The 15,445-nt window shown below is 45.6% G+C and overlaps 1 protein-coding gene across 1 annotated transcript in view; it reads left to right on the top strand.

Moving 5' to 3' along the window:
- Positions 1-15,190, top strand: part of LOC139241455 (coiled-coil domain-containing protein R3HCC1L-like) — a gene marked incomplete at its 3' end in the record, with an annotated part of 94,439 nt that extends 79,249 nt beyond the window's left edge. Inside the window, exon 2 of the mRNA XM_070870015.1 lies at positions 13,747-15,190. Coding sequence (XP_070726116.1) covers positions 13,766-15,190 — 1,425 coding nt within the window. The remainder of the gene's footprint in view (positions 1-13,746) is intronic.
- Positions 15,191-15,445: the final 255 nt, after the last annotated feature.

Genomic DNA, 15,445 nt, shown 5'->3' with positions numbered 1-15,445 from the left:
CTGGTCTGGTCTAGTCCGTGTGGTCACTGTCCTGATCTGGTCTAGTCCGTGTGGTCACTGTCCCCAGTCCCCTGGTTTGGTCTAGTCCGTGTGGTCACTGTCCTGGTCTGGTCTAGTCCGTGTGGTCACTGTCCTGGTCTGGTCTAGTCCGTGTGGTCACTGTCCTGGTCTGGTCTGGTCTAGTCCGTGTGGTCACTGTCCCCAGTCCCCTGGTTTGGTCTAGTCTGTGTGGTCACTGCTCACACTGTCCTGGTCTGGTCTGATTTACTGCCCATACTGTCCTGGTCTGGTCTGATCTACTGTCCACACAGCAGAGTTAATGGATCAGCCAGGACAGCGGACAGGCCAGCAGAGGAAATGCCATCTTCAGACAGAAAACTGCAAAAGGAGCATAAGATTGTGGTGGGCACAGCGGCAAGCAGATCAGCGGGGAAAGAGACTGGTTGGTTTAGTTTGGTTTCCTTTCTCTTCCCAGCCCAGGGATAAGAACATAATGGGAGCAGGAGTAGGCCATTTGGCCTCTCGAGCCTGCACCACCATTTAATAAGATCATGGCTGATCTGATCATGGACTCAGCTCCACTTCCCTGCACGCTCCCCATAACCCTTTATTCCCTTATCGCTCAAAAATCTTAAATATATTCAATGACCCAGCCTCCACAGCTCTCTGGGGCAGAGAATTCCATCGATTTACAACCCTCTGAAAGAAGAAATTCCTCCTCATCTCAGTTTTAAATGGGCGGCCCCTTATTCTGAGACAATATCCCCTAGTTTTAGTTTCCCCTATGAGTAGAAATATCCTCTCTGCATCCACCTTGTCAAGCCCCCTCATTATCTTATAAGTTTCAATAAGATCACCTCTCATTCTTCTGAACTCCAATGTGTATAGGCCCAACCTACTCAACCTGTCTTCTTCATAACTCAACCCCCTCATCTCTGGAATCAACCGAGTGAACCTTTTCTGAACAGCCTCCAATGCAAGTATATCCTTCCTTAAATACGGAGACCAAAACTGTACGCAGTACTCTAGGTGTGGCCTCACCAATACCCTGTACAGTTGTAGCAGGACTTCTCTGCTTTTATACTCTATCCCCCTTGCAATGAAGGCCAACATTCAACTTGCCTTCCTGATTACTTGCAGAACCTGCATACTAACTTTGTGTTTCATGCACAAGGACCCCCAGGTCCCTCTGTACTGCAGCACTTTGCAAATTTTCTCCATTTAAATTATAATTTGCTCTTCTACTTTATCTGCCAGCATGGATAATCTCAGATTTTCTCACATAAAACTCCATCTGCCAAATTTTTGCCCACTCACTTAACCTGTCTATATCCCTTTGGATGCTGAGACCAATTTTAGTTCTCCAACTGTTATTCTGGCACACCTGTTAACTTGTTATGGCTTTAATTCTGACCTTTTGCGCGTCCCGATTTTCATCACTCAACCATCGGTGGCAGTGCCTTCAGCTACCAAGACCCCAAGCTCTGGAGTTCCCTCCCTAAACCTCTCCGCATCTCTACCTTCTCATATAAGACGCTCCTGAAGACCTACCTCTCTGGCCAAGCTTTTGATCACCTGTCCTAATATCTCCTTACATGGCTCGGTGGCAAATTCTGTTGATGATCACTCCTGTGAAGCGCTTTGGGATGTTTCACTGTGTTAAAGGCGCTATATAAATACAAGTTGTTAATGCTTCAGTCGACACTGCATTTAATGTTGTAGGAGCTGGGTTTACTATCTTTAATTACTTCGATGAGCACAAAACCAGCCACCAGATGGATTATTGGTGATGCCCTGTTGACCACCAAGCGAACTCTATCCATTACAACAGTGAACCACACGCCAAAAGTACTTCATTGGCTGTAAAGTGCTTTTGAGACGTCTGGTGGTCGTGAAAGGAGCTACATAAATGCAAGTCTTTCTTGCTTTTTTATTTATTACAGCGAACAGCAAAAAATGGGTGAAAACATTATAGCAGAGATGGGTGTGTATTTTACTTGTGTCAACAAAATGGCAAAGAACTGGTGATGACAAGAGAAGCACTTAAAACAAACTAAATTCAGGAGTGGCGAAAGGAAGCAATCTGTAGCGTCTGTAATGAAACAAGTGAATCCATACAGCAGGCGGCTAGGAAGATGAACAGCAGCTAAGTCATTTACAAAAGGAAACGTATTGCTCTGTTCAGCAGAATGAGGAGGCAGGACCATATGTCAGTACTAAATTGCAACTGTTCTAAATTGCAGAGGCAAAGTTTAAAAGCCAAACTTTGCTCAACTAACTTAGCTTGATCTGAGGTGGTGTGATTTAACTGTTTTGTGAGCACGGTACCTCAGCAGCCACTGTGGCGCTGACTCTTTGGGACTCCTCGTTAAAACACGCAGTCTGCGATTGGGAACGTAAATCTTCCAGTTGACATAGATGTTCAAAGGTTGCGTGGTTCCTGGTTCATTAAATTAACAGTCCCAAACACTGCAGCACGAATGGTGAGAGACTGGCTTCACTGTCATGTTGATACGTGTGACAAGTTTATAGTGAGCTTGGAGCAGGTGAGAGAGAAATTGAGCTTCAGACACGCTGGCACCAATTGCCCAATCTGCTGTGTCACTGAAACGCACAGATTTGATTCCCTGTCCATGCTGTGTTGGTGGGGGGGGGGGTAAATTTCAGCCACGGTGCCTGCCCTGACCACTATCGTGTTTGTGTATTTCAGGCAAAGTCGGGGTTGGGCTCCGGGTCGCCTGTGGCACTGCTTCTTGTAGTTGGTTAGCCTGCCGTTTGCTGTCTAGGCCAGGAATCTCCGCTGCCTCCAGGCCAGATCCAAAGTCGTCCCATCCTCTGTCATTGAACTACAGTACGCAGATGACGCTTGCGTCTGCGCGTACTCGGAGGCCGAACTCCAAGCCCTTGTCAACACCTTCACCAAGACGTACGAGAGTATGGGCTTTACACTAAACATCCGTAAGACAAAGCTCCTCTACGAACCTGCCCCCGCCACACAGCACAGCCCCCCGATTAGCAAAATCAATGACGAGGCTTTGGACAACGTGGACCATTTTCCACACCTCGGGAGCCTACTGTCAGCAAGAGCAGACATTGACGACGTGGTCCAACACTGCCTTCAGTGCACCAGTGCAGCCTTTGGTTGGCTGAGAAAGAGAGTGTTTGAAGACCAGGACCTCAAATCTGACACCAAGCTACAGGACTGTAGTGATACCCACCCTCCTATATGGCTCAGAGACTTGGACTATATACAGTAGACATTTCAAAGCGCTGGAGAAGTACCACCAACACTGCCTCCGCAAAATCCTGCAAATCCCCTGGGAGGACAGATGCACCGTCAGTGTTCTCACTCAGGCCAACATCCCCAGCATCGAAGCACTGACCACACTCGACCAGCTCCGTTGGGCGGGCCCATCGTCTGCCTGCTCAACACGAGACTCCCAAAGCAAGTGCTCTACACGGAGCTTCGACATGGCAAGCGAGCCTGAGGTGGGCAGAGAAAACGCTTCAAGGACACCCTAAAAACCTCCTTGATAAAGTGCAACGTCCCCACCGACTCCTGGAAATCCCAGGGCCCAAAGATCCCAAAGTGGAGGAAGAGCATCCAGGAGGGCACTGAGCACCTCGAGTCCCATCGCCAAGAACAAGCAGAAACCAAGCGTAGACAGCGGAAAGAGCATGTGTCAACCCAGACTCCCCACCCACCCTTTCCTTCAACCACTGTCTTGCCCCACTTGTGACAGAGACTGTAATTCCCATATTGGACTGTACAGTCCCCTAAGAACTCACTTTTAGAGTGGAAGCAAGACATCCTCGACTTCGAGGGACTGCCTATGATGATGGTGAACCTTGCACGTGAAGAATAACTGAGGCCCTTCAGAAGACAGGGGGGAATTAAAATAAGATGCTCCTGCTTCTCTTATTTTCTCTGCCACTCCCCATCCCCATACTCTGTGACACAGGAGTTTTGGGTGGGCTATTTCCATCAGGATTATTCTTGTGCACCTAGCTGTCACTTGCAGAGTGTGATATCTTATAGAGAATGATAAATGCAAGTGGATTTATTGGAGGGATATATATACCTTTCAGCTTTATGTGGATATTAAGGGAATTATGCGATATGAGGATAGTGCAGTAAAGTAGAGTTGAGGTTGATCAGCCATGATTTTATTGAATGACTAAGCAGGCTCGAGGGATCAAATGGCCTCCTTCTGCTCCAAATTCTTATGTTCTTATCTTAAGTGATCAGGTGCCAAATTTGGGTCAGTGGCAGAACTCAGTTAGAAAGTCGTGGGTTCAAGTCCCACTCCAGGGACTTGAGCACAAAATCCAGGCTGACACACTAGTGCCAGTACTGAGGGAGCCTTCGCTGCACTATTGGAGGTGCCGTCTTTTGGATGAGACGTTAAACCGAGGCTCCGTCTGCCCTTTCCAGTGGACCTAAAAGATCCCATGGCACCATTTCGAAAAAGACCAATGGAGTTATCCCCGCTGTCCTGGCCAATATTTATCCCTCAATCAATGTAACAAAAAAACAGATTATCTGGTCGTTAGCATATTTCTGTTTGTGGAACATGCTATGCTCAAATTGCCTGTCGCGTTTCCTATATTACAACAGTGACTAAAATGCAGAAGTACTTGATTGGATGTCGTCATCATCATAGGCAGTCCCTCGTATCGAGGATGAATTGCTTCCACGCCACAAAGGGATGAGTTCACAGGTGTTTCAATGAAGGACCTAATATCCCAGGTCCTGAACTGTATCTTGAAGGGTGGAAGATGCCTGTGCGTGGATTTTTTTAACATGTGGTGACCGTTGCACACCAGCCACCACACTTGACAGCTAGGTCTTGGTCCAGTGGCAAGGATTAACCAAGACGAGTGGAGACCAGCTCTGCTACATGGACCTAGCGCGCACGATATCGCAGTGTGGGCTGGTCTGTGCTGCCCCTGGGCCCTCGGCTCTTCTGGGCCCCGAACTCACGCCTCTCCTGGGCCCCCGATCACATTGCTCCATGATTGGATGTATAGCGCTTTTGGATGTCCTGAGCTTGTGTAAAGCGCTTTATAAATGCAAGAGCTTTTGTGTTCTCCGCAAGTCCCAAAACAATTCATAGCCAGTGAATTACTTTTCGAGTTAAAGCTACTGTTTCTGTAAGGTAAAGGCGGCAACCGTTTTTCACATAGCAAAGACCCATCAACAGCAAATGTGATTCATGACCTGTTGGTCTGTTTTGGTGGTATTAACTGAAGGACGGATTTTTGTCCATGATCCCGGAAGTGGCCCCGGCTTGTTGAAAAAGTAACATGGAATATTTGACTTGCTCTTGAACAGGCGGACAGGTCCTCGGTTTAAGGTCTCATCAGAAAGAATGCACCTCTGGCAATGTAGCACTCCCTCAGTACTGCACTGAAATGTCTGATTTAATATATTTCCTCTCCTGGAATGGGTTTTGAACCCATAACCCTCTGACTCGAGAGACGAGTGTTACACTGAACCAAGCTGACACTTCAAAAATCTTTTAAAATCAGAGAAAAATGTACAACTACATCTTGTATTTATATAGCGCCTTTAACTTAGTGAAACGTCCCAAGGCGCTTCACAGGAGTAATATGAGATTTAAAAATTTGACACCGAGCCGCATAAGTAGAAATTAGCACAGGTGACCAAAAGCGTGGTCAAAGAGGTAGGTTTTGAGGAGCGTCTTGAAGGAGGTAGCGAGGTGGAGAGGGTTAGGTAAGGAGTTCCAGAGCTTGGGGCCTAGGCAGCTGAAGGCACGGCCACCGATGGTTGAGCGAATATAATCAGGGATGCTCAAGAGGGCAGAATTAGAGGAATGTAGACATCTCGAAGGGGATTGTGGGGCTGGAGGAGATTACAGAGAGAGGGAGGGGCGAGGCCATGGAGTGATTTGAAAATAAGGATGAGAATTTTGAAATTGAGGCATTGCTTAACAAGAAGCCAATGTAGGTCAGCGAGCATAGGGGATGATGGGTGGGCAGGACTTGGTGCGAGTTAGGACATGGGTAGTCGAGGTTTGGATCAGCTCTAGTTTATGTAGGGTAGAATGTGGGACGTCAGCTAGGAGTGCGTTGGAATAGTCAAGTCTGGAGGTAACAAAGGCATGGATGAGGGCTTCAGCAGCGGATGAGCTGAGGCAAGAACGGGCGATGTTACAGAGGTGGAAATAGGCGGTCTTAGTTATGCTACGGATATGTGGTAGAAAGCTAATTTCTGGGTCAAATATGACACAAATATATACGAAGCAAGTGCTGGTGCAGGGAGGCGACCCTTGATAGTACATTAACTGGCGTTTTGAGGAAGGAAAGTCATGCAAAGCCTAAATTAAGCGATCCATCAGGGCTGTGACTTAGATAAATGGTAAATTAATTAAGAAGCCAGTGTGTGGAAACCAGTTAAGGAATTGAATTCGCATCACTCCATTACATCCTTCACTAAGCTAAACCTGTGCACAAGTTAAACAGAGCACTTTCAAAATAGCATTCTAAACCAGTATTTGGCTCCACAGTACTGTTTTCTGTTTTTGAGAAATCAATAACTTTTCCCATCGATGTGAAATTCTAAATAAAAAAACACATGAAACAGATGCAATTTAATTGAATTTTACTTTGTTTAGGGGGAAAAAAAATGTAATAGCAAAACAAACGCAATTGAACTTAAACCATGACTCCAGTGGGCCAAAGGAGGACCATACTGCAGTCAACCCGTGCGTTGATCTGATTATTACCTCCCATCTGTGACGAATACCAAGCTGGAAACTAACTGCTACAGGCCAGCCAGGGCTAAGTCATAGTGCCAGTATACTTCGCTTTTGTGGGGAGTTCTACTTATGGGGTGACACTCCTTAATGTGCTAGTCAAATCATACTCACTGCTCAAGTGAGCATATTGAGGAAAATTTCACCCCAGCTCACACTGAAATCCTGGCAGGCATGTATACTGAGCAGCATGTTGCTTTAAATCTTAATTTCAGCATAACGTGAGGAATTAGAGGGGGAAAAATATGAACAGCAATGCATTTGAAGTTTGAGGGGAGCAAAGGGGGCGGGGGGCACTACCCATGGTATCAACTGTGGCTCAGTAGGTAGCACACTTGCCTCTGAGTCAGAAGGTTGTGGGTTCAAGTCCCACTTCAGGGACTTGAGCACAAAAATCTAGGCTGATGCTCCAGTGCAGTGCTGAGGGAGTGCTGCACTGTCGGAGGTGCCGTCTTTCGGATGAGACGTTAAACCGAGGCCCTCCCTGTGCTCTCAGGTGGACATAAAAGATCCCACTGCACTATTTCAAAGAGCAGAGGAGTTATCCCCGGTGTCCTGACCAATATCTATCCCTCAATCAATGAAACACATTATCTGGTCATTATCACATTGCTATTACTGGGAGCTTGCGTGTGCACAAATTGGCTGCCACGTTTCCCACATTGCAACAGTGACTACACTCCAAAAGTACTTCATTGGCTGCAAAGCGCTTTGTGACGTCGGGTGGTCGTGAAAAAGTAGAGAATGACTATAAAGATTGGGCTGAATTTTCCGTGGTGGTAGCGGGTGCGATTGGTGATGGGTCGGGCGAGAAAGTCGTCTTTTTTGACAGCGGGTCGGGAACCCGCTGTCAACTCGCTCCCACGCACCTTTCCCACAGGCGCATCTGTCAGCGTGGAGCCGACCCAACCTGCAACGGCGGGGGACCTGATTTGAGCGACTTTACAGGCACTCAATAGCCTTTTTCCCTCCCTGCTTTTAAAATTTCCCTGCGAGGCCACAGGATTCACACAGCTCCGGAACTACGTCTTGTCAACTTGAGGCGTGAGTTCAGTGGCCATTGCTCCAGCTGATTACTTGACAGCATGAAAAACAAACCAAAATGAAAACATGTTAATTACATCAGCTAACAGACTGATGGAGATTCTGTTCTACTTGAAAAGCTACTGGTAAATGTTAATTTTTCAAGACCATTCTCTGCTGTTGCCTTCCAACTGAACAGTAATTGCAGTGAATTGATCTGCACTATAAAAAAATGACACGTACTATTTAAATAAATGTTTATATTGTTTCTGGTCAGGTTTTTCTCCGTATAATGTGATTGTCCAGTTACATATTAAATCAAGACATCAACTATACCAATTTAATTCTCATCACTCATTCCATTGGTTCAGTTTGTTTTCATTCCCTGAATATGACTAATTTATCTTTTCAGCCTGAGACCTTAGGGTGAATTTCTCACTTGCCCATTGTTACCTTCAACGGAAGAACTACAGAAATCTCAGAAACACACTGTGAGCACCACTTACACTGTTTGTCAGGGATTCCGCAGCTCTTCCGCTGAACTTGCATAAGATTGTAAATCCACCCCTTTAAAATTACATCTAAAGTCTGCTTAATTTTATGTATTACCTATGCACACACACCTTTTATTTGTACCAGTTACTGATACAAAAGTCTACAGATTTGTGACTAAAGCACTGATAAATTCACAATTAATGTACTTTTTAAATTATGTTCTTGATCATCTTTGTAGATGGAGTCATATTACTTAATGGGACCGTGCCTCTCGTATTTATTCCCTTTCCAGCTTGGTATTTGGCTTTTTCCTTTGCGTTAAGGGCAACAAGTCATTATTTTTACAAGTGCTCTACAAATACAGTCTGCTCATCTTGTTTGAAAGTTGTTTAACTTGTTTAACTCGAATTATCTGTTAATTTGAATTGGAATTGTATAAATAGAACGCCTTCTCTGCTGGTTTATTAAATTGTCTCGTTCAAACTACTGCATAACTGAAATAGTCGGAACACAAAAAAAAAACAACTTTGTATTAACAGGATTAGATAGCATGGGGTACATTTTACTGGTCCTGTGTATTGGAGCGCCTGGGCACAAACACGTTGACATGGATCAGACAGGGATGAGCATGCCGTGTGTGTATTTACCAGAAATGTTCCAGGGATGATGGAATACAGTCACGTGGAGAGACTAGTGAAGCCGGGGTTGTTTTCCTTGGAGTAGAGAAGGCGAAGAGGCGATTTGGTAGAGGTGTTCAAAGTCATGAAGGGTTTAGAGAGAGTAAATAAAGAGAAACTGTTTCCAATGGCTGAAGGGTCAATAACCAGAGGGCACAGATTCAAGGTGATTGAAAAAAGAACCAGAGGCGACATGAGGGAAAATCTTTTTTTACGCAACGAGTGGTTAGGATTTGGAATGCACTGCCTGATAGCGTGGTGGAAACAGATTCTATAGTAGCCTTCAAAAGGAAATTGGATAAATACTTGAAAGAGAAAAAATTGCAGGGATTTGGGGAAAGAGTAGGGGAGTGGGACTGACTGGATTACTCTTCGAAAGAGCTGGCGCAGAGTCGATGGGCCGAATGGCTGCCTGTGCTATACGATTCTATGATATTGCTTAAATATTTATTTGTCACTCATATATAACTTTTATATTATTGTACAGTAAAGATTCAAGACCCACTATGTTAGATTAAACGTAAAATGTAATGTGGCTTGGGTCCCTTTCAGGATCCCGGCTTAAAACGTGTCATGAGTAACATCACCAGATCCACTACATCTAAAAGGGCTGGGTAGCATGCTGGTTGGGCTTAAGTTCATTTTGGGCAACGGGATCAGGACCTGCCAAGGTAGGGAAAATTCTGGCCATTGTGAGAGAGAGAGGACTTTGAAGTAAGAGACAACAGACATTTTAATATCCAGTGCAGGAGTGCGAGAGAGGTGCTAGATGAACTTTCCCCAGAATTGAAAACAGTGTTCAAGTATTTGATTCTATCAATAATTTAAAAATTTGTATGGTATTTACTTATTTCTCCAACAAGTGTGATACAGTATGAAATATGAGCTGATGTTGAGGTCCTGAGGAATGTGCTTAAATCTTTTTGGAGTGTACATAAAGAGGGGTCTAGAAACACCATGCTTTCCTGCAAGGAAGTTGCCACATATTTCAGAGCAGATTGCGAGTTCTGCACAGTGGAAAGATGCATTGAAGAGTGCAACAGGTGTTTGTAAATCCCCGTGAAGCAATTGTAGCCAGTGGCGATCTGGAGATAAACTGGGGAACAGGAGTGCTATGTTGCAACCTTCCTCACTCTTCTCTGCTTCGTTCCCCATAATGGGTTTTTAAGGGTCTCGATTTGAAACCGGGGTTGGGTAGCTTCAGCAACGCTACCTTGCATTTATTTATACAGCGTTTTTGTCATATTTGACCCCGAAATGAGCTTCCGACCACATATCCGCAGCATAACTAAGACCGCCTATTTCCACCTCCGTAACCTCGCCCGTCTCCGCCCTTGCCTCAGCTCATCCGCTGCTGAAGCCCACATCCATGCCTTTGTTACCTCTAGACGTGACTATTCCAATGCACTTGTGGCTGACCTCCTATATTCTACCCAACGTAAACTAGAAGTGATCCAAAACTCAGCTGCCCGTATCCTAATTCGCACCAAGTCCTGCTCATCCATCACCCCTGTGCTTGTGACCTACATTGGCTTCCAGTTAAGCAACACCTCAGTTTCAAAATTCTCATCCTTATTTTCAAATCCCTCCATGGCCCTCGCCCCTCCCTATCTCTGTAATCCCCTTCAGCCCCATAACCCCGCCCGAGATATATGCGCTCCTCCAGTTCTGCCCTCTTGAGCATCCTTGATTATAATCGCTCAACCATTGGTGGCCGTGCCTTCTATTACCAAGGTCAAAGCTCCGGAACTCCTTACCTAACCTCTCCGCCTCTCTACCTCTCTTTCCTCCTTCAAGACGCTCCTGAAAACCCATCTCTTTGACCAAGCTTTTGGTCACCTGCACTAATTTCTACTTATGCGGCTCGGTGTCAAATTGATTTTATCTCATAATACTCCTATGAAGCGCCTTGGAATGTTTCACTACGTTACAGGCGCTATATAAATGCAAGTTGTTAATGTAGCAAAATGTCCTATGGCACTTTATAGATCGGGGTTGGACTTGAGCAATAGAGGGCGCTGAAGGCACTGTTAAAAAGGTAGGATTTAAGGAGGGTTTTGAAAGTTTGGAAAGATACAGTGTCAACAGGCCTTGGGGAGGGAGTTCCAAAATGCGATGAATGGAGGGAAGAGCATAGGATGCGGACAGGGACTTGTGGCTCAAGGAGATTGCAAAGGAAGGGAGGAGCGAGGCCCTGGAGGGACTTAAGGATGGTGAAAAGGATTGTGAAGTCTGGTTTTCAATAATACTGGAGTACAAGCACATATTTACATCTTACATAGAGTTTACAGCACAGAAAGAGGCCATTCAGCCCAACTGGTCTATGCCAGCATTTACCTTCCACACGAGCCTCCTCCCACCCTACTTCATCTCACCCTATCAGCATTTCCTTCTATTCCCTTCTCCCTCATGTATTTGTCTAATTTCCCCTTAAAGGCATCTATACTATTCGCCTCAATCACTCCCTGTGGTAGCGAGTTCCACATTCTAGCCTCTCTCTGGGTAAAGAAGTTTCTCCTGAATTCTCAATTGGATAGCGACTATCTTACATTGATGCCATATAGATTTGGACTCCCCACAAGATTGTAGAAACATCTTGTTCTGGTAATCATTCAGCATTTGATGCAGGATGAAGTCGACTCCATGCTGCCCAACAATTTACCTCAGAAGAGCCTTCTCCACTACTCGAGCCTCACAGTCTCAATTCCTATGTGACCTGTATTGAAACACACTTTTTAATTTTCTGTGATGCTCTTAATTCACCATCTCAATTCTTACCACCTCACCATCATAGGCAGTCCCTCGAAACGAGGCTGACTTGCTTCCACGCCAAACAGGATGAGTTCACAGGTGTTTCAATGAAGGACCTAATATTCCAGATCCCGAACTACATCTTGAAGGGTGGAAGATGCCTGTGCTTGGATTTTTTAAACGTGTGGTGGCCGTTGCATGGGCTTGACAGAGCTAGGTCTTGGTCCAGTGACAAGGGTTAACCAGGACGAATGGAGACCTGCTTTGCTGCACGGGCCTAGTGCGCACACATATTGCAGTGTGGGCTGGCCCGTGTTGCCCCTGGGCCCACGCCTCTTCTGGCCCCGAACTCACACCTCTTCCGGGTCCCGATCACATCCCTCTACAATCTCTTGCCGCTCCTTCGCCCCGACCTCGCTGCTCCTACTGTATCTACCCACGCTCCAATCACCGACCTGGACTTTGATGATGTTACTCTTCGCTGCCGTCGCCCTCCTGCACCAGCTCGCGCTGCTCCCTGAAGCACAGCAATTACCAGTGACAGACCTGCACCCACTATTCCTTCACCCTGAAAATTCTCCCTCCAGAGTTTGGCCATTGTCATTGTTCTACTGTTTTTTTTTAAACAGTTCAAATGGCGTTGCGCGCTCTCATGTATTTGTTTCTTGGGTTTTTTGCTTAAGATTTCATAGCAACACATTGCTATTAAGAACTAGTTGGTTTATTAGCAAAAGGATTAGCAATCACACTTCACATTACAGTTGATCCACCAGGCTCACAACCACCTGCCTCATTGTGGATCCCCAGAACCCAACTGGCTGGGGTTTTATTGAGTCTTGTGAAAATCACATGACTGGCTAAGCCACTCGCAACTCAACAGCTCTACAACTATTTTAAAATAACTTTAAATCAAGTGCCCCCTTTTGGTAAGGGCACTAGAACCCTCAAAATTGCAAATTAACTGGGAACTTTGCCAAATTAAATAAAAATTTTGTTCCCGGGGGAGCACTCCAGTCCCTCCGGTGTCCACCTCTTGCGGAAGGCCGCGAGCGTACCGGTGGACACCGCTTGCTCCATCTCCAGGAACACCCTGACGCGAACGTAACCGCGGAAGAGAGGCAGGCAGTCGGGCTGAACGTCCCCCTTGACCTCCTGTTGCCTGGACCGGTTAATGGCCATTTTGGCCAGGCCAGGATCAGTCCTATGAGGAGCCCCTCCGACCTGCCCGCTCCCCTCCGCACCAGGTTCCCAAAGATCAGGAGCGTGGGACTGAATTGCAGCCAAAAATTGAGGAGCAGCCCCTTCAAATCAACACCTCTACAACTATTTTGTTGTAATACTTTAATCAAGTGCCCTCTGATTAAAGGGGGAGGTGGCACTAAAACCAAAACTTTCAAACAAGTGCCCCCTTGTACTACAAGGAGGCCCTCCAACCTGCCCGCTCCCCTCCACACAGGGTGCCCAAAGATCAGGAGCATGGGGCTGAAGTGCAACCAAAATTTGAAGAGCATCCTCTTCAAATTAATAGCTCTACAAACCTGTGAGCATGCTCACAGGTGCATACAGAAAATTTCTTGTCATTGCACCTTACTGAACCTCCCAATGGCTGCACTAAGATATGTCTTTGTGGTAGATTGTCTGACTTTCAGTGAGAAAGGTAGACATGGCTATTTTCTCTCATTCTTTTAATCATTTTTTTTTCCAACTCTGTCCGTGAATTTAATTTAATTTTAACAACACCTGCCTTTCAAATGGAAGATGTTCAGATGGTCCTTGAGGGAGATCAGCATGAAAACATAGGAAGAAAATGGGCAGCACTGCTGAAAAGCACTTCTTCGATTAAGGCGAAGGTTGCCATATTAACCACTTCAAGAGTAATGATGATTTATTCAACTTGACAGAACAGATAATTAATTTGCACTGGCAACACTCTTATTTTTGATAACGATTGCAGTATATTGTTGTTAATGGACAGCAGCAAAGTGGATTGAGCTTTTGACTCTTATCTGATTATGTTTCAGATAAGAGAAGAAAACCTCTATGGAGCAGGAACATGACAAGAGCAAGCTGCGGTCAAAGAGGCCAGACAAAGCTCTCTACATTCCCAGAGCTCGTCGACATGCGAGAGTGGAGCAGCAGACTGATAGTGGCCCCAGACAAGAGGGAGGAAACACCCCTGTGGACCGAAAGGCCCTCGCCAACACAGCGGGTGCAGCAGAGAAGAACGAGGCGAGCGCTGCTCTCAAGGTCTTTTCTTGCAATGACTTGGGAGTGCCGCATGAGCAGATGCACGCAGAAGCCAATGTGCCTCAACCAGAAGAAAGTAAAGAAGAGCCCGGCAACCAAGATTCGGAAAGAAGGTTGAATTTGGATAAACGGAAGCAAGCCGTGACCTCTGTACGAGAGAGGAGGTCAGGTGAAGGAAACCGATTGGAATCGAAGCACTTAAAAGAAAGGAAGACGAGCCAGCAAAAATGTAGGGCAGGATTGAATAGTAGCAAATTGCACAGTAGAGAGAAGGAACCAGTGCATAAAGAGGCAATGTCAGAAAAATTTAATAATATTGATGTAGCAAAAAACTGTTTACTTGAATTTACCAGTTCGATAGCTGAGAGTAATGGAGAAGCTACGAAATCCAGTTACACAGAAATCCAAGCTCACGCACAACAGATTTTACCAGATACATCTAATGAACAGTCAGAACACAGAAATAATGGCAGACTCAATAATGTAGATTCAATAGCAAGAGAACATGAGATTGATGTAAACAAGTCTCTTCCTCCAGATGCTACCTCTCTGTTGAACAGAAGTTGTGGTTCTGAAAATTTTCCTAAGCTAAATGAACTGGTATCCTTTAAATTAGCCAGCTGTGAACGCTCAGATGCTGTGAGACATACTGTATCCGACTGCTCAGAAGGTGTAAATGAGGCACAACAGATGGAAGGAAGCAGTGGACAAGATGCACACACTGAAGCATCTGAAGTAAATAGTTCTTACAAGACCTTCACTGAAGTGAATGATGCGACAGAGCATGAAACTAGGATAGATAATGACTCCCTTTCACACAGAACCGAGAGTGCGTCTCTAAAAGAGAACAATGTTACTCTGCCCACCACTTCATCTGGAAGTGCAGTTTGCTTGGATTCCCTGAGTTCCAACTTCGTTGCCCTTTCGGTCATGCAAGGACTGCAGCAAGGAACAGAAGAGGTCAGGCCCTTAAAAGACAACAGCAACATTACCATGGACTTGACGGGCAGTGAACCAGTCGACACGGAGGCAGATGCTGAAATTGGTGCCGTTTTGCAAAGTGTCGACCAAATCTCACTGGATTCGGCCCAACTAACCACTGGCGCAGAAGAACCTGAATGCGTCGAAAGACCTATTCCCGAAGATCCCGAGGATGATTCTTGGGATGCCCTTTTTAATGATGATGGAGATTGCTTGGACCCGCATCTCCTAGAAGAGGTAAAGGAAGCTTTTTTCTTTAAAATGTTTTTATCTGAAATGTCATCGGATGGTGATTGGTCAACAAACTTCCTAATTGTATTTTTGTAACTCATAGGAATTTTTGATTATATTTCCATACGCACTTCTAGAAAACTTAGCATCATATGGTCTTCGATCAAAGTTCTGTTCATGATTTTTTTTAAATATTTGTTCTTGGGATGTGGGTAATGTTGGCAAGGCCACATTTAATGCCCACCCCTAGTTGCCCTGAAG

Source organism: Pristiophorus japonicus, unplaced genomic scaffold (assembly GCF_044704955.1).
Source record: "Pristiophorus japonicus isolate sPriJap1 unplaced genomic scaffold, sPriJap1.hap1 HAP1_SCAFFOLD_1086, whole genome shotgun sequence".
Taxonomy (NCBI): Eukaryota; Metazoa; Chordata; class Chondrichthyes; family Pristiophoridae; genus Pristiophorus; species Pristiophorus japonicus.
This window is presented reverse-complemented; position numbering and strand designations above follow the sequence as displayed.